This window comes from Anabrus simplex, chromosome 14 (genome assembly GCF_040414725.1).
Source record: "Anabrus simplex isolate iqAnaSimp1 chromosome 14, ASM4041472v1, whole genome shotgun sequence".
Classification (NCBI taxonomy): domain Eukaryota; kingdom Metazoa; phylum Arthropoda; class Insecta; order Orthoptera; family Tettigoniidae; genus Anabrus; species Anabrus simplex.
In genome coordinates this window covers 31,979,433-31,998,036 of record NC_090278.1, presented here as the reverse complement: position 1 = coordinate 31,998,036, position 18,604 = coordinate 31,979,433, and the positions used below count along the sequence as shown (strand labels likewise).

At 39.7% G+C, this 18,604-nt stretch overlaps 1 protein-coding gene across 1 annotated transcript in view; it reads right to left on the bottom strand.

The window, feature by feature from the left end:
- The window catches only part of LOC136885394 (uncharacterized), a 682,520-nt gene that overhangs the window by 85,599 nt on the left and 578,317 nt on the right, over positions 1-18,604 (bottom strand). Inside the window, exon 4 of the mRNA XM_067157906.2 lies at positions 1,515-1,794. Within this exon, the coding sequence (XP_067014007.2) occupies positions 1,515-1,794 (280 nt within the window). The remainder of the gene's footprint in view (positions 1-1,514; positions 1,795-18,604) is intronic.

Here is an 18,604-nt window from a genome sequence, read left to right as displayed (position 1 = left end):
TCGTCTGGTTGATCGGAGTGTGTTTCAGATCTTCCCGTGGGGTCTAATGTGTACATTTTCTTCCCTTCAATGGCGATCATGTATGTCCTTCTCGTGCTGCCATTTACACCGATGCCATGGACTTTCTCACGGAGCGCCTGTGCTACAGATGACCTGATATTGTGATGTCTTGTGTTTTCAAGAGCTTCACCGAAAGCACAGGAACCCAAGACATGAGGTAAAGTTCCAGTCTCACTGCATCTTCTGCAGCGGTTACCTTCAAGAGAACTTCCTGGTACAGCTCTTACAGGTGTAACGTTACATGCCATTTCCAGCGCATCTCTCCACTCCGTTAATACGTGAGGTGTATTTTCTTTCTTCCGAATGCTATACAGTGAAATGTCCTGTGTACTGTGAATTGTACTGTACTTTATTAGCTCTGTATAAATGCCATTTTCATTTCATATTAATTCTGTCAAAAACTGACTATTCTTCAGAATTAACTCGATTAGTTTTCTTCAAAACTCTGCAATATGCTAAATTTATCTGGTGTGGTCTCAAGTCCGTTCGCTCTGATATGCGCACAGTAGGAGTATTCCGCCCGGGAAGGTCACAACCCGCTCCACACAGCGATAACACAGGTGTCCCTGCATTTAATTGGTTAGGAGTTAAGACGGCAACTTGTCCGTCCCCACCGTTAAGTGGCTATGCATACCTTCCAGGCGTTCCAAATGGAGATACGAAGGGAGTTTGTCCCAACCAGATATTAAACCGTAGACTTAATGTCTAATTTAACCCATTTGTTCCCAAATTATTTTATTTTTTATTTGTTTGAAAATTTATTACGCTTTTGCACATAGAGGGTCCCAAAACTACAGTAATGTAGTTAAAATTATCTTACGAATATTCGTAGTACGTTTTTCGGAATGTTCCAAAAATGGAACGGGACATTATAGCAGCTCAGGAAGGTTATTATTAACTCGAGTAATAGAGTTTTAATGCTATGTTCGATTAACTACAACTCTAGTCTTTCTATTTCCATAACTACGTTGATGAGAATGCATTTCATGTTTATGAAACAAACAAAAAACTTACCCTTTACATGCTGCTGATGGGGAAGCCATGTTTAAAAGCACACATCTGTAAACAAACAGCTGAGAAACAATTGATTATCACTCTAAGCAACATAGTCTTGCCAACTCTAAACGATGTGAAGTAAATATTCCCTCAAAATTATGAAATATACCTACACAACAGCTTTTAAGAAATGTTCCATTTTTGGAACAGCGGGAACAAATGGGTTAAATACGCTGAAGATCACCTCCTTTACCTATTGCATGTTTCCGTGATGTCTGGTAGTATGTTGTGTTGTGTGTATACGAAGAGGCTGAGATGAACACAAACACCCAGTCCCCGAGACAAAGGAATGAGCAGACGCAGCTGAAATCCCTAATAAGCATTGAAACTGGAGTCCCCTGAACGGAAAACCTAACCGCTGACCACTCAGCCACAGGCGGGATATAATGCATACATACCTGCTGAAGAGGTCGTTGTACTTGCCCATGAGCGGTTTAGGCTCGTTGGGAACTGTGTTGCCATCCACCACTGGTCCGAAAGGTGTGATGAACTGCGAGGCGTGCACTGTGATGTTCATGATCTCCTTGAGTCTCTTCTTACGGAGACAGGTGAGTAACTCTGCGGTAGCTGGACAGTTGAGTGCATGCGCCACTTGGATCGTGTAGTCGATAGGGTTCCTGGTGAGAGCCCAGTCGGACAGGGCTGTGCCACTCATAAGAATAGCGCGGTGAAACAGGCCTGAAACACACGTGACAACAAGAACGGTAAGGGGAATGGGAAAGCATGTTTTTAAAATGTCATTTTCCAAATGTTACCTCATAAAATTATTTACACTTATCTAAATGAAATTGTGTATAATTTATTATAATACACTAACCGTAAACAATTCAAACATATTTTAAAATACTAATCCACAAGTGAGAAATTTTAAAACTTCGGGCACGCTTTTCTTTGAAGTTACCTATTTCTGTAACCGTTTGATCTAGAAGGCTGTGATTTTCACTAATCTGTTCCAGAATTGTGTGTGAAGAAGTTGCCGGCACTGTCATAATAAACACCCATATAATGTTGACTACAGAGCAGGCTGTTTTCGGATACTGAGATGGGTAAATGTGTGAGAGAACATTGTGTCTTACTTTGAACTCAGTTTCTGACATATTTCTCACATATCTGACCAATTATTTCAGGGAGTATACAAGCTAAGGAGATCATTTTCTCCAAATAGTTATTCTGTACCTTTATGCACCTACTGAACTAGAGAAAATTATTTCCCTTGATTGGTTTCTAATTTAGAGCAATTTTAATGACATTTTTACTAAAATATGGAACATTAAAAATGTACAGCTATTCACTCAATCCACTTCATTCTAGTTCAGTACCCAGGGGAAGGTTTTAATTACCAGAGGTAAAGTTTTCGAAACTTTTACCTTAATAGGTCCTGCGATATCCGGATATCTTTTCTGCCAAATTAACATTGTCAAGATAGGACATTCCCTCTCCCCTTAACTCTACACTGAACCCATCGATGAAAAGCTAATCATTGGGAATATATGAATTATAAAATCGCTCAGAATCAGTCATCAATGATACGCATTTAGGGGTCTTGCTCAGGTGGCCGATTCTCTATCAATTGCTTACCTAGATTTTCCTTAAACATTTTCAAAGGACTTGGAAATTTATCGAAAATTTTCCTGGATAATTTATTATAATCCTTTACTCCTCGTTCTATTCATAAATATTTGCCTCAATTTGTCATCCTCAGTATTAAATTGACCTTCCTATTACGATCTTTCCTCGTTTCAAAAGCTACGCTTATACTTATCCGTCTTTTAATGTGATACCACGCCAACTCACCACTGACAGCTCGAAACATTCCACACGGTCGAGCATCTCGTCTCATTACTTCCAAGTGTTCCCAGCCCAAACATTTTTGTAGAAAACAACTAACGAGCAGACACTATGCACATGTCATCTGGGATTCGGTGCTATAAAGCATGGTTAGGCGAGTTGCAGATCAAATTATTAACAAGAAAATCCCCCCATTATAGGGAAATATCTATTTTTTAAAAAAACCTTTTCGTTTAACTAGACTAAACATTACACGTATATATTAAAGTATGCTTAGCGCTCGTGGGAGCGCTTAGTTCCTCCTTCCAGACGACCTGGGTTCAAGTCCCATCATTGACGTCCTTTTTAATTTTTCATCATCTCATTTGTGTTTGGTTCTTTATTCTTTTTGATGTACCGGTGGGCTACTTGCAATATGGATGTCAACAAACATACGAAAGTTATTGAATTCATTCGTAACTTTCTGCTCATGAAATAAATTAATAATAAATGTCCAAACAATAATCATCTTTTAAAACAAATTACAAATAGACAGGGAAAAGTAAAAAGACTTTGTTTGCTACATGATTTACGTCGCACCAACACAGATTGGTCTTATGGCAACGATGGGACAGGAAAGGCCTAGGAATAGGAAGGAAGCGGCCGTGGCCTTAAGTGAGGTACAGCCCCAGCATTTGCCTGGTGTGAAGGTGGGAAACCACGGGAAACCATCTTCAGGGGCTGCCGACAGTGGGATTCGAACCCACTATCTCCCGGATGCGAGCTCACAGCTGCGCGTCCCTAACCGCACGGCCAACTCGGCCGGTGTAAAAAGATTAAAGGTTTCGATTGTGAGATTTGAACCCAGTCGCCGGGATGGGTGGCTGACGCGCTCCCACTTTAACACACATTTTAGTCTATTTAGGCAAAAGCGATTTTTAAAATCGATATTTCTCGAAAAGGGAGGGGAGTTGCGTCTTAATATAATGGACGATCAACAAGTTTCCGTTCGAAGGCCGTGCGGTTGTGAATCGGGATGCCAATCAGGGAAAATCCCCGTGAGCAATGAGACACACATCCCACCGACGCACCAGGTTGAAAATCCCCGTGTGTCCGTAACCGCCTGCTGCACATCCGTCTCCGACAGGAAGCGTCGACCCTTCAAGGCCTATTTCAGAGGATCGAAGGTGTGATAATCGCGTGGAGAGATAGAAAAGGATTATGGGGCGTCCGTTTGTTGTTATCCGTAATGGATGAGGCTGGCCTCCCAGATCGACTGGCGACTTGTGCTCAGCATGGAACTTGGTGCACTATTCAACAACGGTGGTTTTCGATATACATGCTGCCCCATACCAATCTCCGATGGATGTCCACCGTTGTTTGTCCTTCGGCAGCCAAGAACAGAATAACCGCAAGTTGGTCCTGTTTGGACGCATTTGGTAATAACTTCGCCATAGTTCACGTGGCCGCATTTAACGCGCGTCACGACTGTCACATTACTCCCTTTGCCTACACGTCCGTGCTTATACTGTATGCCCTCATCGGAGTCGGGCTACGTTGCATGTGCTTTGCAGCAACGCCCTCAAACGGAAACGTTTTGATCACGCCTTACATTTTGACCTTTAACTCGTCTGCGTATGCTCTATAACCTCATAAAAGAAGGAACCGAATCCCAGATGACAAGTGCATAGTGTCTTCTTGTTAGTCAAGATCATCAAAAGTTCTGGGAAGATCTGGAAAGGAACTATTAAGTCATGACAACTGTTATTTGTTGTGGATTAAATATACAAATGAAAGGATGTGGACAACGCAGAATCTCTTGGTAGGGTTAGTATATAAAAACCCATAAACAACATTGTACTACACATTTTATGGCAGTTTTAGCACTAGTTTCATTACAGCACCCGTGTTCGTTCTAAAAACCCATAGAGTAGTCCCTACAGCCTAATCCACAACACGCTGCCAAGGATATGGGAGATACAGAATACCATTTGCTTGAGGATGTAGGAATCTGCCCGTCTATTGACGCAAAGCATTTGCAGTGTCCTCCCGTGTTCCAAGACGTTTACCAAGCAATGGTTCTTTTACTGCTGGTTTCATATCTAAATCACACGGGGAAAGGTCTGGAGAATATGGAAGGTACTCATATACATCACATCCCCAGCGCTCCATTGGCCACTGTACACATCAATTCTGCACAACATTCGACCCACAGATGATTTATTATCACTCTGAATTCTGTCTAGTACTGCTGACACTTACTATCGATGCCAGATTTGACTCAGCCATTTAACGATACAACCGCGTAATTTTGAAATAAAAGAGTTGCCGTGACTTAGATCCGAGTCCTTGTATAATTCTATGTGGCTCTTGGTAGCCCTTGTAAGGCAGACCCTCTCTCGCCAAGGGTGGGCAATATGTGCCGTGTATGGAATGCTATGTCTAAGTATGGTGGAAGGTAGAACAGTGTGGGTTGAGGGAATTTCAGGAACATTGTGGGCAGCATAAACATCCAGTGCGTAGACTAGTTTGATGCAGCCCTCCATCCCACCCTATTACGTGCTAACCATTTCATTTCTACGTAACTACACTAATTTGTTTTTTCATGTTCATGCCTTCTTCTTCTTCTTCTTCTTCTACCGCTCTTACATTATGTACTTCTCTGAAAATACATCTGAACAAGTACTCTGTGTCTTATAACATGTCCATAAACAACATTGTACTACACATTTTATGACAGTTTTAGCACTAGTTTCATTACAGCACCCATGTTCGTCCTAAAAAACCCATATAGTAGTCCCTACAGCCTAATCCACAACACGCTGCCAACGATATGGGAGATACAGAATACCATTTTCTTGAGTATGTGTGAATCTGGCCGTCTATTGACGCAAATCATTTGCAGTATCCTCCCGTGTTCCAAGACGTTTACCACGCAATGGTTCTTTTACTGCTGGTTTCATGTCTAAATCATACGGGGAAATGTCTGGAGAATATGGAAGGTACTCATATTCTGTCTGCTCTTCTGGTGATAATGCGCCAAATCACTCTCTTCTCATTATTTCAATTCAGTGTCTCTTTATTTGTGATACGATCTACCTATCTCACCCTGAGCATTCTTCTGTAACCCCACATTTCAAAATATAGTATTCTATTTATTTCTGGCTAGTTATCGTTCATAATTCACTTCCATAGAATACCACGCTCTACACGAATTTCTTCAAATTTTTTTCTAATTTCTATATCAATGCTCGAAATGAGCTAATTTATTTTCTTCAGAAATGTCTTCCTTGCTTTTGCTAGCCTGCTTTATGCCCTCCGCACTTGTCATCGGTATTTATTCTAACACCCAATTAACAACATCCATCTACCTCGTTCATTTCCTAATCTGATATTTCCTGCTTCACCTGATTTGGTTCGACTGCATTCCATTATATTTGTTTTGGATGTATTTACTTTCAACTTGTACTCATTGTCCAAGACTGCATCCACAACATTTACTGGTTTCTCCAGATCTTTTGCAGAATCAAATATAATAACAACATTGTCGGCACATCCCAAAGTTTGGAATTAATCTCCTTAGATTGTGGTTGTCTTTCTGGATTCCTCCTTGATATCCTTTAGCTCGTATTCTGTATAAACTTTGAAAGAGAGAGGGGACAAACTGCTGCTTTGCCGCACTCTTTTTCTGGATTGATGCTTCTTTTTATAAATAAATTTTGAGTGGAAAAGCTAATGGATCTATGTGCCACAAAGGTAGTTTGGAGATATTCAACAAAAAGAACTGCAAGAGGTGCTGAAACATACACGCAGCGCTGTCTTTCGCCAGCTGTAAAAACTGGTAGGGATGAGGGAGGCACTTAACCACAGTAGCTGACTATTAGCCTTGGCATATAGCTTGATTACCCAGGTATAACTAATATTCTTACATTTTGGCACTTAGCACCATTAGCTTTTCCACTCTACACATTTAAAATTCAGCGTGATTCCATCATCGTTTAATTATATCCTAGGTCACCTATCTGTACAGTACACGATCAGTTCATCATAAACCATGACATATTTTCTCCGATAAAGAGTGTGACAAAAACATTTATCGTTATGACGGAAGAGGCTTTGTAGTCTGGTATTTCTACATCCTGTTGTTTAATGTATTTTAATATGTGAATTAGAGCGTAGTTTGGCAATGATTCTAACAGCTTTTCGCCCTCCCACTCCACACACCCCTACTTCCTCTCTAACAATAGGACCATGAACATGTTGTAAATATTTGATTACATACATCCCCCCTCCACAACCACCAACAATGGTACAGTGCATCTACTGAAAAAATCGCAACAAAAATAATAGTTTCATTATCTTTTTACACCTCGCTTTAAACTGTGTGTTTATATTTTATTCAGTGACGACTTCTGGAAAGTTAATTTTGTTTCTTGTGAAACATCCATTTGGATTGTCTCACGCTAAACTGCACTAAGTGACATTATAAAAACAGAGTTCATGAGAGCGAATGAAAGCTTGAAGCACGCTTTTGCTTATTCAGAGATTACCATATGGTATTTGCATTTTTACCTCTGTAGAAAGAATATTTTACTGTTGCATATGGTAGTTAGCACTATGCTTCACTTTACAAAGACAACCATCTAATGAAGAAAATTATTTGTTCTTAGCCTCTTGTCTTCATTTTATCCTATGGGGCACAATATCAGCCCAGAAAAACAAACCCGAATGATCTCAAAAGTATGTTTAAACTCGACCCTTAGTTAAATTTCAAAACAGTAAGGGTTCCTCCAGATAAATATTCCAGGTGGCTCTCGAACGCCGTACATTCTACATATAAATGCCCCGCATGCACAAATGATGAATGGGATATCTACCAACTCATTTTCACAGGGGAACTACTGCCAGCAGGCAGGTTATGTCAGAATATGAAGAGATAAGGAACGGAGCGTCGCGCGCAGCATGTTACTCAGCGTTACCGGTCTAATGCACCCCTTGCATTAGTAAACATCGTTTTCGACAGCATAGTTCTAGGCTGGTGTATGGTACAGCTGCACTATATTTGCTGTCTGCATATCGGCAATGGCTAGTGTGATCAGCAGACATTATTTTAATCTGGACAATTTGGTCGGAATGCAACAAAAGCTCCAAACAGACGTATGCCTTCTACACACGTACTTCACCGAACAGTATTAGTTTTTGTTTCATACAAGCAACTCTTCCATCGAGTGGAATGTCTACACGTGTATAAATTAAGTTATTAGATTTCCATTTCTGCATCTTTGGCGTGTCTACAAATAGCAGTGGCGATTTGGTGGTGGGGCGCGGAGGGACAGTCCCCCCCCCCGCCCGACTTTGTTGAGTAAACATTACATTTTCATTCCACGTTAGCCAGCTGGAACTAGGAATTATTTTAAAAGAGCTGTTTGTACAAACCTTGTTATCTTATCTGCTAATTCCTTCGTTTATTTTCTTTAATTATTAACATAATTATTGACGGAAATGCGTACAAAATGCTGTTCGTCGCGGCTAACCAATTTGTGTAGCATTACGGCAAGTAGTGGAGACTTTGCATGTGCTGTGAGGAAGAGCAGTAGGGGTACATATTTTTTGCCGAGGTCGTGGCCACTGAATTATAATTCACCCTCTAGAGTCTCTTTAGTGTCTATTGGTTTCTTAGTGTGTATTCAAATAGTAAATGATTTTAATTGTATAATCATGCCGTACATCTATTTAATTGTACCGGGCGAGGTGGCCGTGGGGTTACGGGCGCACAGCCCTGAGCTTGCACTCGGGAGATAATGGTTTCGAATCCCACTGTCAGCAGCCCTGAAGATGGTTTACCGTGGTTTCTTATTTTCACACCAGGCAAGTGGCGGGGCTGTACCTTATTTAAGGCCAAGGTCGCTTCCTTTCCACGCGTAGCTCTTTCCTGTCTCATCGTCGCCATAAATCATATCTATGTCGGTGCGACGTAAAGCCAATTGTAAAGAAAATATTCAGTTGTAATTGTATTTCAACGGGAGATAATACCAAAGTTCCTTCCACTGGGCTAAATTATTTATTTTTGTTATGTTATTTATTAAGTAAATGCATTTAACCTGTCCCGTAGTATGTCTGTGAGACCTGGTGAAAATGTTATTATACAGAATTGAATCAAAATCTCAAAAAAACTATTATTACGAATAATTCACGGGGAAGATTAATTACATTTACATATAAAATAACATAATACAAACGAAAGAATTTAGTCCGGTGAAAGTAAAGTTGCCATTCTCTCGCGTTGAATTTACAAATACTATTAAATATATCTTTTCTTACAATTGACTTCACGTCGCACCGACACAGATATAGTTTATGGGAAGGAAGTGACCGTGGCCTTAATTAAGCTACAGTCTCAGTATTTGCCTGGTATGAAAATGGGAAACTACCGAAAACCATTTTCAGGGCTGCCGACCGTGGGATTCAAAACCACTCCGTCCCGAGTGCAAGCTCACAGCTGCGCGCCCGTAACCCCAAGGCCAGCTCGCCCGGTACAATTAAATAAATGTACGGCATAATTATGCAATTAAAATTCATTTAGTATTGGAATACACACTTAGAAACTAACAGACAATAAGGAGACTGCCAGACTGTCGAATGGGCGCGGCAAGCGGGTGAATTATAACTCAGTGGCCACGACCTCGGCAAAAAAGTATGTACTCCTACTGCTCTTTCTCACAGCGCATGCAAAGTCTCTTCTACTTGTCATAGCGCTATACAAATCGGTTAGCCGCGACAAACGCCGTTTCGTGCGTATTTCCGCCAATAATTATGTTAAATAAAGAAAATAAAGGAAAGATTTAGCATATAACGAACTTATTGAACGTAGTAGTACAAAGATTGAATTACCTGATTGAGCTTGCATCCGGGAGATAGTAGGTTCGAATCCCACTATCAGCAGCCCTGAAGATGGTTTTCCGTGGTTTCCCATTTTCACATCAGACAAATGCTGGGGCTGTACCTTAATTAAGGCCACGGCCGCTTCCTTCCAACTCCTAGGCCTTTCCTATCCCATCGTCGCCATAAGACCTATCTGTGTCGGTGCGACGTAAAGCCGCTAGCAAAAAAAAAGAATTGCCCGATGATGTGATCATCATCATTGCCAGGGACTACATACATGAGTCTTCTTTGGTTGTTTACAATATTTGCTTTTTCTGTACATTCAACCTGGTACGAACGTCTCGCTCGAAAGGAGAGGTGCTGAACGTCCATCATTTGACTCGCAGATCGTTCACTCTCTTATTAATTCATTCCTTCTTCTCAAACTCTTCATCAGTCGCGAGAGTCTTACTTAAAAGGGAAAGGCCTTGCATATTAGTTGAAGGACTGAACAAGTCTCTCCCCTTTAAAACTCTGAAGGACTGGGACAGATCAATCTACATCAAATTATCACGGTAATTGCCAAGTCTGGAGTTCGAATGAAGGGGAAATTTCCTCCCGAAAATTATCTCCTTTCATTCCACGTGATTGCCGCAGAGGTACAGCCCAATTCAAAATGTTGAGAGAACTTGCAGAGCGTCTGATCCAGAACACTATAAGACTGGTAGAATATGAAAGTGGTTTCATTTCATCTCACGTTCTGTTGTGCACTCAGTTCTACATGAAGATGATGATGATGATGATGATGATGATGATGATGATGCTTGTTATTTAAAGGGGCCTATCATCTAGGTCAGCGACCCAGGTTGTATATTTAGGCGTCTTATTACGGATAATTATAATTTAACCCTTCTTTTGGTTAACTTGCAAAAATCCACAGTTCTAGCCCTGCAGACAAACAACTCAATGTTGGAAATATTCTGGGGATATGATGTACAAATTTTAAGGTAAATAAAATATAATAAACTATGAGAACATATTCTTAATGTACTCCTAAAATGATAATCCTTTTCTTGATTATCGTTATCCGGTTGATTAGATCAGCAGTTTTCAATTTTCTACCAATACGAGTGCTAATGTAAGTCAATGCAGAGTCTCACTGAAGCCCTTATAATTACATTCTGTGTTGATATTTAAAAAATCAAAAAATACCTGAGATTATCGAACCAAAGAACGTATTACAGTAAGAATTATATAAATACGTTAATTTGGCCACGATTTGAACCAAGAAGAAAACGAGAAAGGAACAAGCAATTTTAGGCATTTTTTCCAAAACTGCATTTAGAGCAGAAGTAATTTTCGAAATGTGTTATTCCTTTAGATTGATAGATGTATCTATGAATCACAATTTGAAACCTTTCCTTGCCATTTATCCCTTCACTTTTCGGCAGAATATAGGGAATTGCTTAATTTTTCGCTTTTCGTTCTATGGAGATAACTACTTTGCCTGCTAGGAAATGTTTTCAATATGAAAATGAAACGTTCATGATCGAACATTAAGAAATTTTTAAATGGAGTTACCCTGATTAGTTTCGAAATGAACTTGGAATAATATTGTTGTTTGGCTTATCAGTGCTCAAACTGGTTTCATACTGCTATTTTGGTCACCGTAACCAATGGTTACGATAAAATTGGGGTGGACAGATCCCAGAATAGGAAAAAGAAACACAGGACGTCTACTAACGAGATGGTCTCAAGTATTCAGCGAAGTGACAGGTGTTTATTGGTTAAGGACAGCAAGAGACAGAGTGAAGTGAAAAGAATCATTCAGAGTGTTAAGGTAAATGGAACAGGGACGAGTGATAAATTGGAAACATGAAGTAAGTAGTTAGAACTTTTTACGGTTCAGATTATTGGAATAAGGACAAAGGATAATTAGTGATTATTAATATGTGTTAATTCCTTGCAACCTACCACAATAGAAGAAAAATACTCACAGCGACTAACTCACCCAGTGAGTTCAGCTGAGCTACCCGTATTGGATGGTAGGAGGTCCTTACCCTACAGGGATGTAACGAGCTTTGTCAATTGTAAAATTTAACCAATGATTACAATTCATACGTAACTGCTACATCCTACATCTACTCTAATATGTCCTTCAGGTCCCTGAATTGATCTTACCTCTTACACTGCCTTCACAACCTTATGCATTTCTCTGGGAAAGTTCTATCAATCTATCTCTTTTTCTGGTCAATTTTTACCAAATCATACTTTCATCATCAACTTGTTTTTCTATCACGTAATTTGTGATTCGCTCTAGCCATCTTACTTTCAGCATTCGTTTGTAACACAACTATCAGAAAGTCACAATTCTCGTTCTATCTTCGTGCCCGACTCAGTGGCTAAGACAATTCATCTATTAAAAATAATACGTTTTGGTTATAAAGTATGGTTTTAACAATAACATATTAATTGGAAGTGACAGAATGGAAAAGGTAGATATCATAATTTTTTCAATAAAATAAATAGCAAGAACTGAATATTTCTTACTTTTTGTATAACAGAGGAGAAATTCTGTACATGCACTTAGAATATAAATGATAGCAAATAATATTAGTGTAATAATGAAAACAACAACAATGATAATGTCAAGAAAATATTTCAAAATATAGGTGTGATTTATTATTATTATTAATAATAAAATATATACCAATAATCCTATTAGGACTACGCAAAATACTTAGGGGCGTGCATTTGCCTTCCTTCATGCCCACATTTCTTACTTCTTTTAATGTCTTTCTGTCTTCACACCAGGTTGTTCCAGTCTTCTTCTTTGGTCTTTCCGCTTGGTCAACTTGCCATTTGTGAATTTTGAATCTGAAGATTATGCTGTTTTGGCCGCCTGCTAATGTAATTCCTGCCTGTTTGAAATCGGTTTTGATTTAGCCAATCCATTTCATTGTGTCTGTTTAGCTATACTCCTATTTTCATAGAATTCGACTATTTGTTTGGTACGTCTGCCTGGATGCATTCTAATGTCACTGTGAATATTTGGGTATTGTTTTATTTCCAATCTGCATCTAAGTTGGTATTGTCCCTCGACGAGTTTTTCTTCTGATTTTGCTTTCCTTTTTCTCAATATTTTCAATGTCTGATTTCATGTTCTAAATTAGTGTCTCTGGTTTAATGACTGTATTGTAACATCTTAGTTTTGTATGTTTGTAGATATATTTTTATTATATATATATATTTTGGGTTAGTCGGTAAGCATTTTCCATTTTTTGGCACCTAATTTCGCTGGATTTTGTTTAGAGTCCATTTTCCTGTATTGTTCCACCAGAATACTTAAAATGTGATACTTATTTAATTTTTCCATATTGTGTTGCCATGAATTTTGGTGCTTGCTTGTTGCAAGTCACATATTCTGTCTTTTCAAAGGATAGCTGAAAGCCGAGATTTTTTTCCACAATTTATTTCAGGAGTTCAATATGATTTTGGACTGTTTAAATGTCTCGGGTTAATACTGATAGATCGTCCGCAAATGCTAGGCAACATATAGCTAGTTTTCCTCTGAATAATGTAATTGGTTGGTGAATTCGAGGACCAATTTCTGTTTGCGACATTCTTTTCCAAGGACGCAGTTGAAGAGTAACGATGTGAGTCCATCTCCTTGTTTTACTCTCGTTTTGATTTCAAAGTGATCTGAGTTTTCCCCCATGATGAATTTGTATTAATATTATTATTACTATTATTAATATTATTATTATTAATAATATTATTATGTATTTACATGGCGTGATTCCGGTCATAAAGACTTGTATTCTGCCAAACCATGTCTTATAATGTACATGCAGTTTAACATGTAGGTCCAATATACATAATTAACTTTTACACACACGCGCGCACACACTATATTACTAAAATTTACAAATAGTTATAAAACAAATTAAAAGAAAGGAAAATGAAACGCATATATAAAATAAGGCAGAATAAAGAAAATTGTCCTAATGCATAAAGAAAAAGAAATTTATTACAGCTTAGTGACACACGGAATGAAACAACTAAAGAGGAAAACAGAATTAGTGTATTCACATTCAACTTGATCCGTCCAAGTACCGCTGTCAACATTTATTTTTAAATACCAGTTCAGATAGGGTGTTCCATAGATTACCGGGCAACGAATTCCATGTTCAAATGAAAACAAGATAATTATTGTAGAGGGTGGATCTGTGATTTGGTATTTTGAGGGTTAGGTCAGCTGCAGCTCTGGTCGGGATATTGCGAATGGATGAGAGCACCTGGAAATAATCTATTATGTAATTGGGTGTTTGCTTGTATGTTTTGTTGTGACGTAGAAGCAACGAAAGGAAGCTTAGACGCTAACTTAGTTTAAGCCAATTTAGTTCATGTTGAAATTTTGGAATGTTCATTACAAACTAAACGCAAGCATTCTGAGTTCTCTGAAGTCTAATAGAGGGGATGCCACTTAGCCTGTCATACACGACGTTACAGTAGTCAAACAGAGGAAACCAACAGATTTCGTTACAGCTTTTATTGATGGTGATGAACCAACACCAACTCTACTACTGTCCGCATTCTTGACTGATGTTCCATCCTTATTCCCCAGAGGACGAAGTTCTGGGGGTTGTAATCCAGTCTGAAGTTCTTAACATGTCACCACATCATACAGGCGTGATGGTACACCCTATTTCAACTCAAATCTCACGTTTCAAAATTTTGTTGGTTTCATTCTTATTCCGGGGAAGTATTCAATTAATCCAAACACGGTAATCGTAAATACCCGTTAATAAAACTGGAAATTGAAAACATTAATATACAGAGTGCCCCAGAAGTTCGTTAACATTTGACGAGACAGTACTTCACGGAATATTGGAGGCAGAGAGGCAATAATTGGCACACGTGATTGGCATGACATGGGGTTTTATTGAGACCAAAATAAAGTACACAAAATCAACAACAGATAGCGCTTCATACGATGCAGAAGCAATACTGTAATTAGCATGAAAATCGAGGTTTATCTTTATAACACATGTTCAACATGTCGGCCGTCATTCATCAACAATACCTGAAGTCGAGAGAGAACAGCACCGGGCAGTATACCCGTAGACTTGCGGTAGACTTGTGACTTCAAGTAACCCCATCCCCCTGCGAGTAGTAGAGTTAGAATACCACTCACAGTATTCCCCGTCTGCCGTAAGAGGCGTCTAAAGGGTCCTCAAGGGCTCTTAAATTGGGAGCGTGGGTTGGCGACCACAATGCCCGTAGCTGAGACCTGCAATTGCTTCCACTTACTAGTGCCAGGCTCCTCACTTTTATCTATCCTGTCCAACCTCCCTTGGTCAACTCTTGTTCTTTTTCTATCCCAACGGTTTTACGTATGGAGGTCCATGGGATCTTTCATTTTCACGCCCTTCGTGGGCCATGTCTTTCTTTGGCCGATACGTTCATTTTTTGAAGTGTAGGATCCCTTTCATTTTTCTCTCTGATTACTCTTATATAGAGGATGGTTGCCTAGTTCTTCTCGAAAAACAATTATTATCACACCACCATTCAGGTAACCACACAACCAAAAATCACACGGATTGAAGTCCGGGGACCGTGGAGGCCAAGCATGGCATTCTGCGATTGCAGGCGTATCTGACGTCCTCTCCCACGACAGCTCCTTTTATACCGTACACGGGTCTCATGCGGCACCACTGACGTGTTGTTGTCCAGCGCCATTTCTTGGCCTGTGGGTGCAGCTCGTTGTTCCTGTCTATAAAACCCCATATCATGCCAATCATGTGTGTCAATTATTACCTCTGTACTTCCAATATTCCGTGAAGAATTGCCTCGTCAAATATTAAGGGACTTTTGGACACCCTGTATTTTAATTTCTTTGTTTAAAAATTAAATAAAATTATACATTTCAGAATGAAAATTGGTTTCTTTTCACGCAGTAACTTAACACGAACAATTATTATGAATCACAAATAACGGTTATTGATTGACTTTCTGAAGAAAGTCTATTAGGTATTTTGGCGCAATGAATGGAACCTGTTGAATGACGCAAGACTAAGATCACATCGGTAGGCGTAGCAGTTGATTGTTGCTCGACATAGCTTGTAAGAGATTGTATGAGGCTGCGGCATCAGAACGAGAAAAAGTTATTCAGTGTGGTAGTTTGCTTTGTCACTGGTCCATCATTGTGTTATTCCAGCTATTCCATCCTTGCTATGGAGGTGCTGATAGAAATGCGGAGTTTACGCACTCAACAGAACATAGCAGAGCAGTCCTTACCGCTGTCTATTACCAGGTCATTCCAGCACCGGAACATGGCACTGATAGATTGCAAGTGTACTGTTCGTTAAAAATGAGAATGTGTCTCACAGTTCATTTGATTTCTCTATTTATTTCAATTGCCCACGTGGTGATCTGTCAAAGAAAGGCACAATGTCTAGTTATACCTTATTTCTCTCTCTTATTGAATCTGCAGAAGATCGGGAGAAATTGCAGGATGGTATGGATACAGTCATGGAGAAGCAGTAGAAGGTGAAAATAAATATATCTAAAATAAAATGAATGGAGTGCAGTCTTACGAAAGCAGGTCATGCAGGAAATAATTGATTAGGAAATTAAGTCTTAAAATAAATAGATTAATATTTTTACCTTGGTTGTGAAATAGCTAACAATGGCAGAAGTAAGTAGGACATAAAATGCAGACTAGCACAAAGAACCAAGGTCTTTCTAAGGAGAGCGAAATTCGCCCACTTCAAACACTGATACTAATTAGAAAGATGTTTATGAATAATTTCGTCTGGAGTGTAGAAAAGTATTGAGAGGAAAACATAGATAATACCTAGCTCAGAAAGAAAGAGAATGCATGCTTTTGGAATTTCGTGTTGCAGAAGAATGCTGAAGGTGAGATGGATAGATCGAATCACAAATGAAGAGATACGGAATCGAATTGATGAGAGACGAACATTTGGCGAAATTTGACAAAATCAAGAGAAATAATAGGACACATGTTAAGTCACCAGGGACTTGTTCAGCTAACTTCTTAGCGAGGTGTAAGTGGAATCAGAGATAAGGCTTTTTGCACATGATGTTATTCTGTACAGAGTAATAAATAAGTTACAAGATTGTGAGCAACTGCAAAATGACCTTGATAATGTTGTGAGATGGACAGCAGGCAATGGTATAATGAGATACGGGGATAAAAGTCAGGTTGTGAGTTTTACAAATAGGAAAAGTCCTCTCAGTTTTAATTACTGCGTTGATGGAGTGAAAGTTCACTTTTGGATAATTGTAAATACCTAGGTATTAATATAAGGCAGGGCCATCCAGCCAATGCGCTCCAAGAACGCGCCCGTGCTCGGGAGCACTGGACAGTCAGGCTAGCGCTCCTTCCCCTACCACCACTACAGTGTGGCAGCGAGGAGACCTGAGACAGATGTTCGGACCGCGCTCACTAGATACGTACAAACGTGCGGTCGACGGCTTTTGTGGGTTTGTTGACATCATACTGATAGGGCTGTTTTGCCATCACAAATATACCGCTTATATAAATCGAAATATGAAATATGCAGGAAACGAAATCAAGTGTTAAGTAAAGAATAATGTGATTTATTCAAATCTGAAATGAGAACATATCTGAGCGGAAAATTCAACAAAATTTTACAAATATGAACAGATAGTACAGACCTTGAGTGACTTTTGATCAGTCGCTTTTACGAGCTTTTAGTTTTGGAGCAAATAATCTTCTCCAAATTGGGTACAATATTTCTGGACACAATCATTTTAAAATTAAAAATTTAATACTTATAGAATAGTCTGCTTGAAAGTTTCTTTCAATTCTTCCAACTTCGATTAGCGACTGGCGTCTGTCAAATCACCATAATCATCCCTGTGGTTGGCACTGTAGTGCCGTTCCAAATTGTGTTTATTTTAAACCACACTAAATCTCGGTGGCACGCTCTTTGGCATGCCCTTTATAAGCTGTGCAGAAAAATGAAATTTCCCATTCTGCTTTTTGATGTTCAGTCATGACAGCTGCGCCCGGCTCCATGACTAAATGGTTAGCGTGCTGACCTTTAGTCACAGGGGTCCCGGGTTCGATTCCCGGCAGGGTCGGGAATTTTAACCATATTGGTTGATTTCGCTGACAGGGGGACTGGGGTATGTGTCGTTTTCATCATCATTTCATTCTCATCACGACATGCAGGTCGCCTACGGACGTTAAATCGAAAGGCCTGCATCTGGCGAGCCGAGCTTGTCCTCGGACACTCCCGGCACTAAAAGCCATACGCCATTTCATTTCATTTTTATGACAGCTGCGAAACTGATTTAGTTAGACTCTGTCAACACAGCGCATTCGACTAGACTAGCGACTGATGGATCGGCTGCTCGCTCAGCCAGCCAAGCTCCTCCCACCACTACCGAAACTACCTTCCCCCAAAGCGCTCGGAGCACTGGCTTGGAGCGCGGCCAGAGCGCTAGCGCTCGGGGAGCGCTGTTTGGACGGTCCTGATATAAGGAAAGATCTTCATTGGGGTAATCACATAAATATGATTGTAAATAAATGGTACAGATCTCTGTACATGGTTACGAGAGTATTTAGGGGTTGTAGTAAGGATGTAAAGGAGAGAGCATATTTTTCTCTGGTAAGACCCAAACTAGAGTATGGTTCCAGTGTATGGGACCCTTACCAGGATTACTTGATTCAGAAACTGGAAAAAATCCAAAGAAAAGCAGCTCGATTTGTTCTGGGCGATTTCCGACAAAAGAGTAGTGTTACAAAATTGTTGCAAAGTTTGGGCTGGGAAGACTTGGGAGAAAGGAGATGAGCTGCTCGACTAAG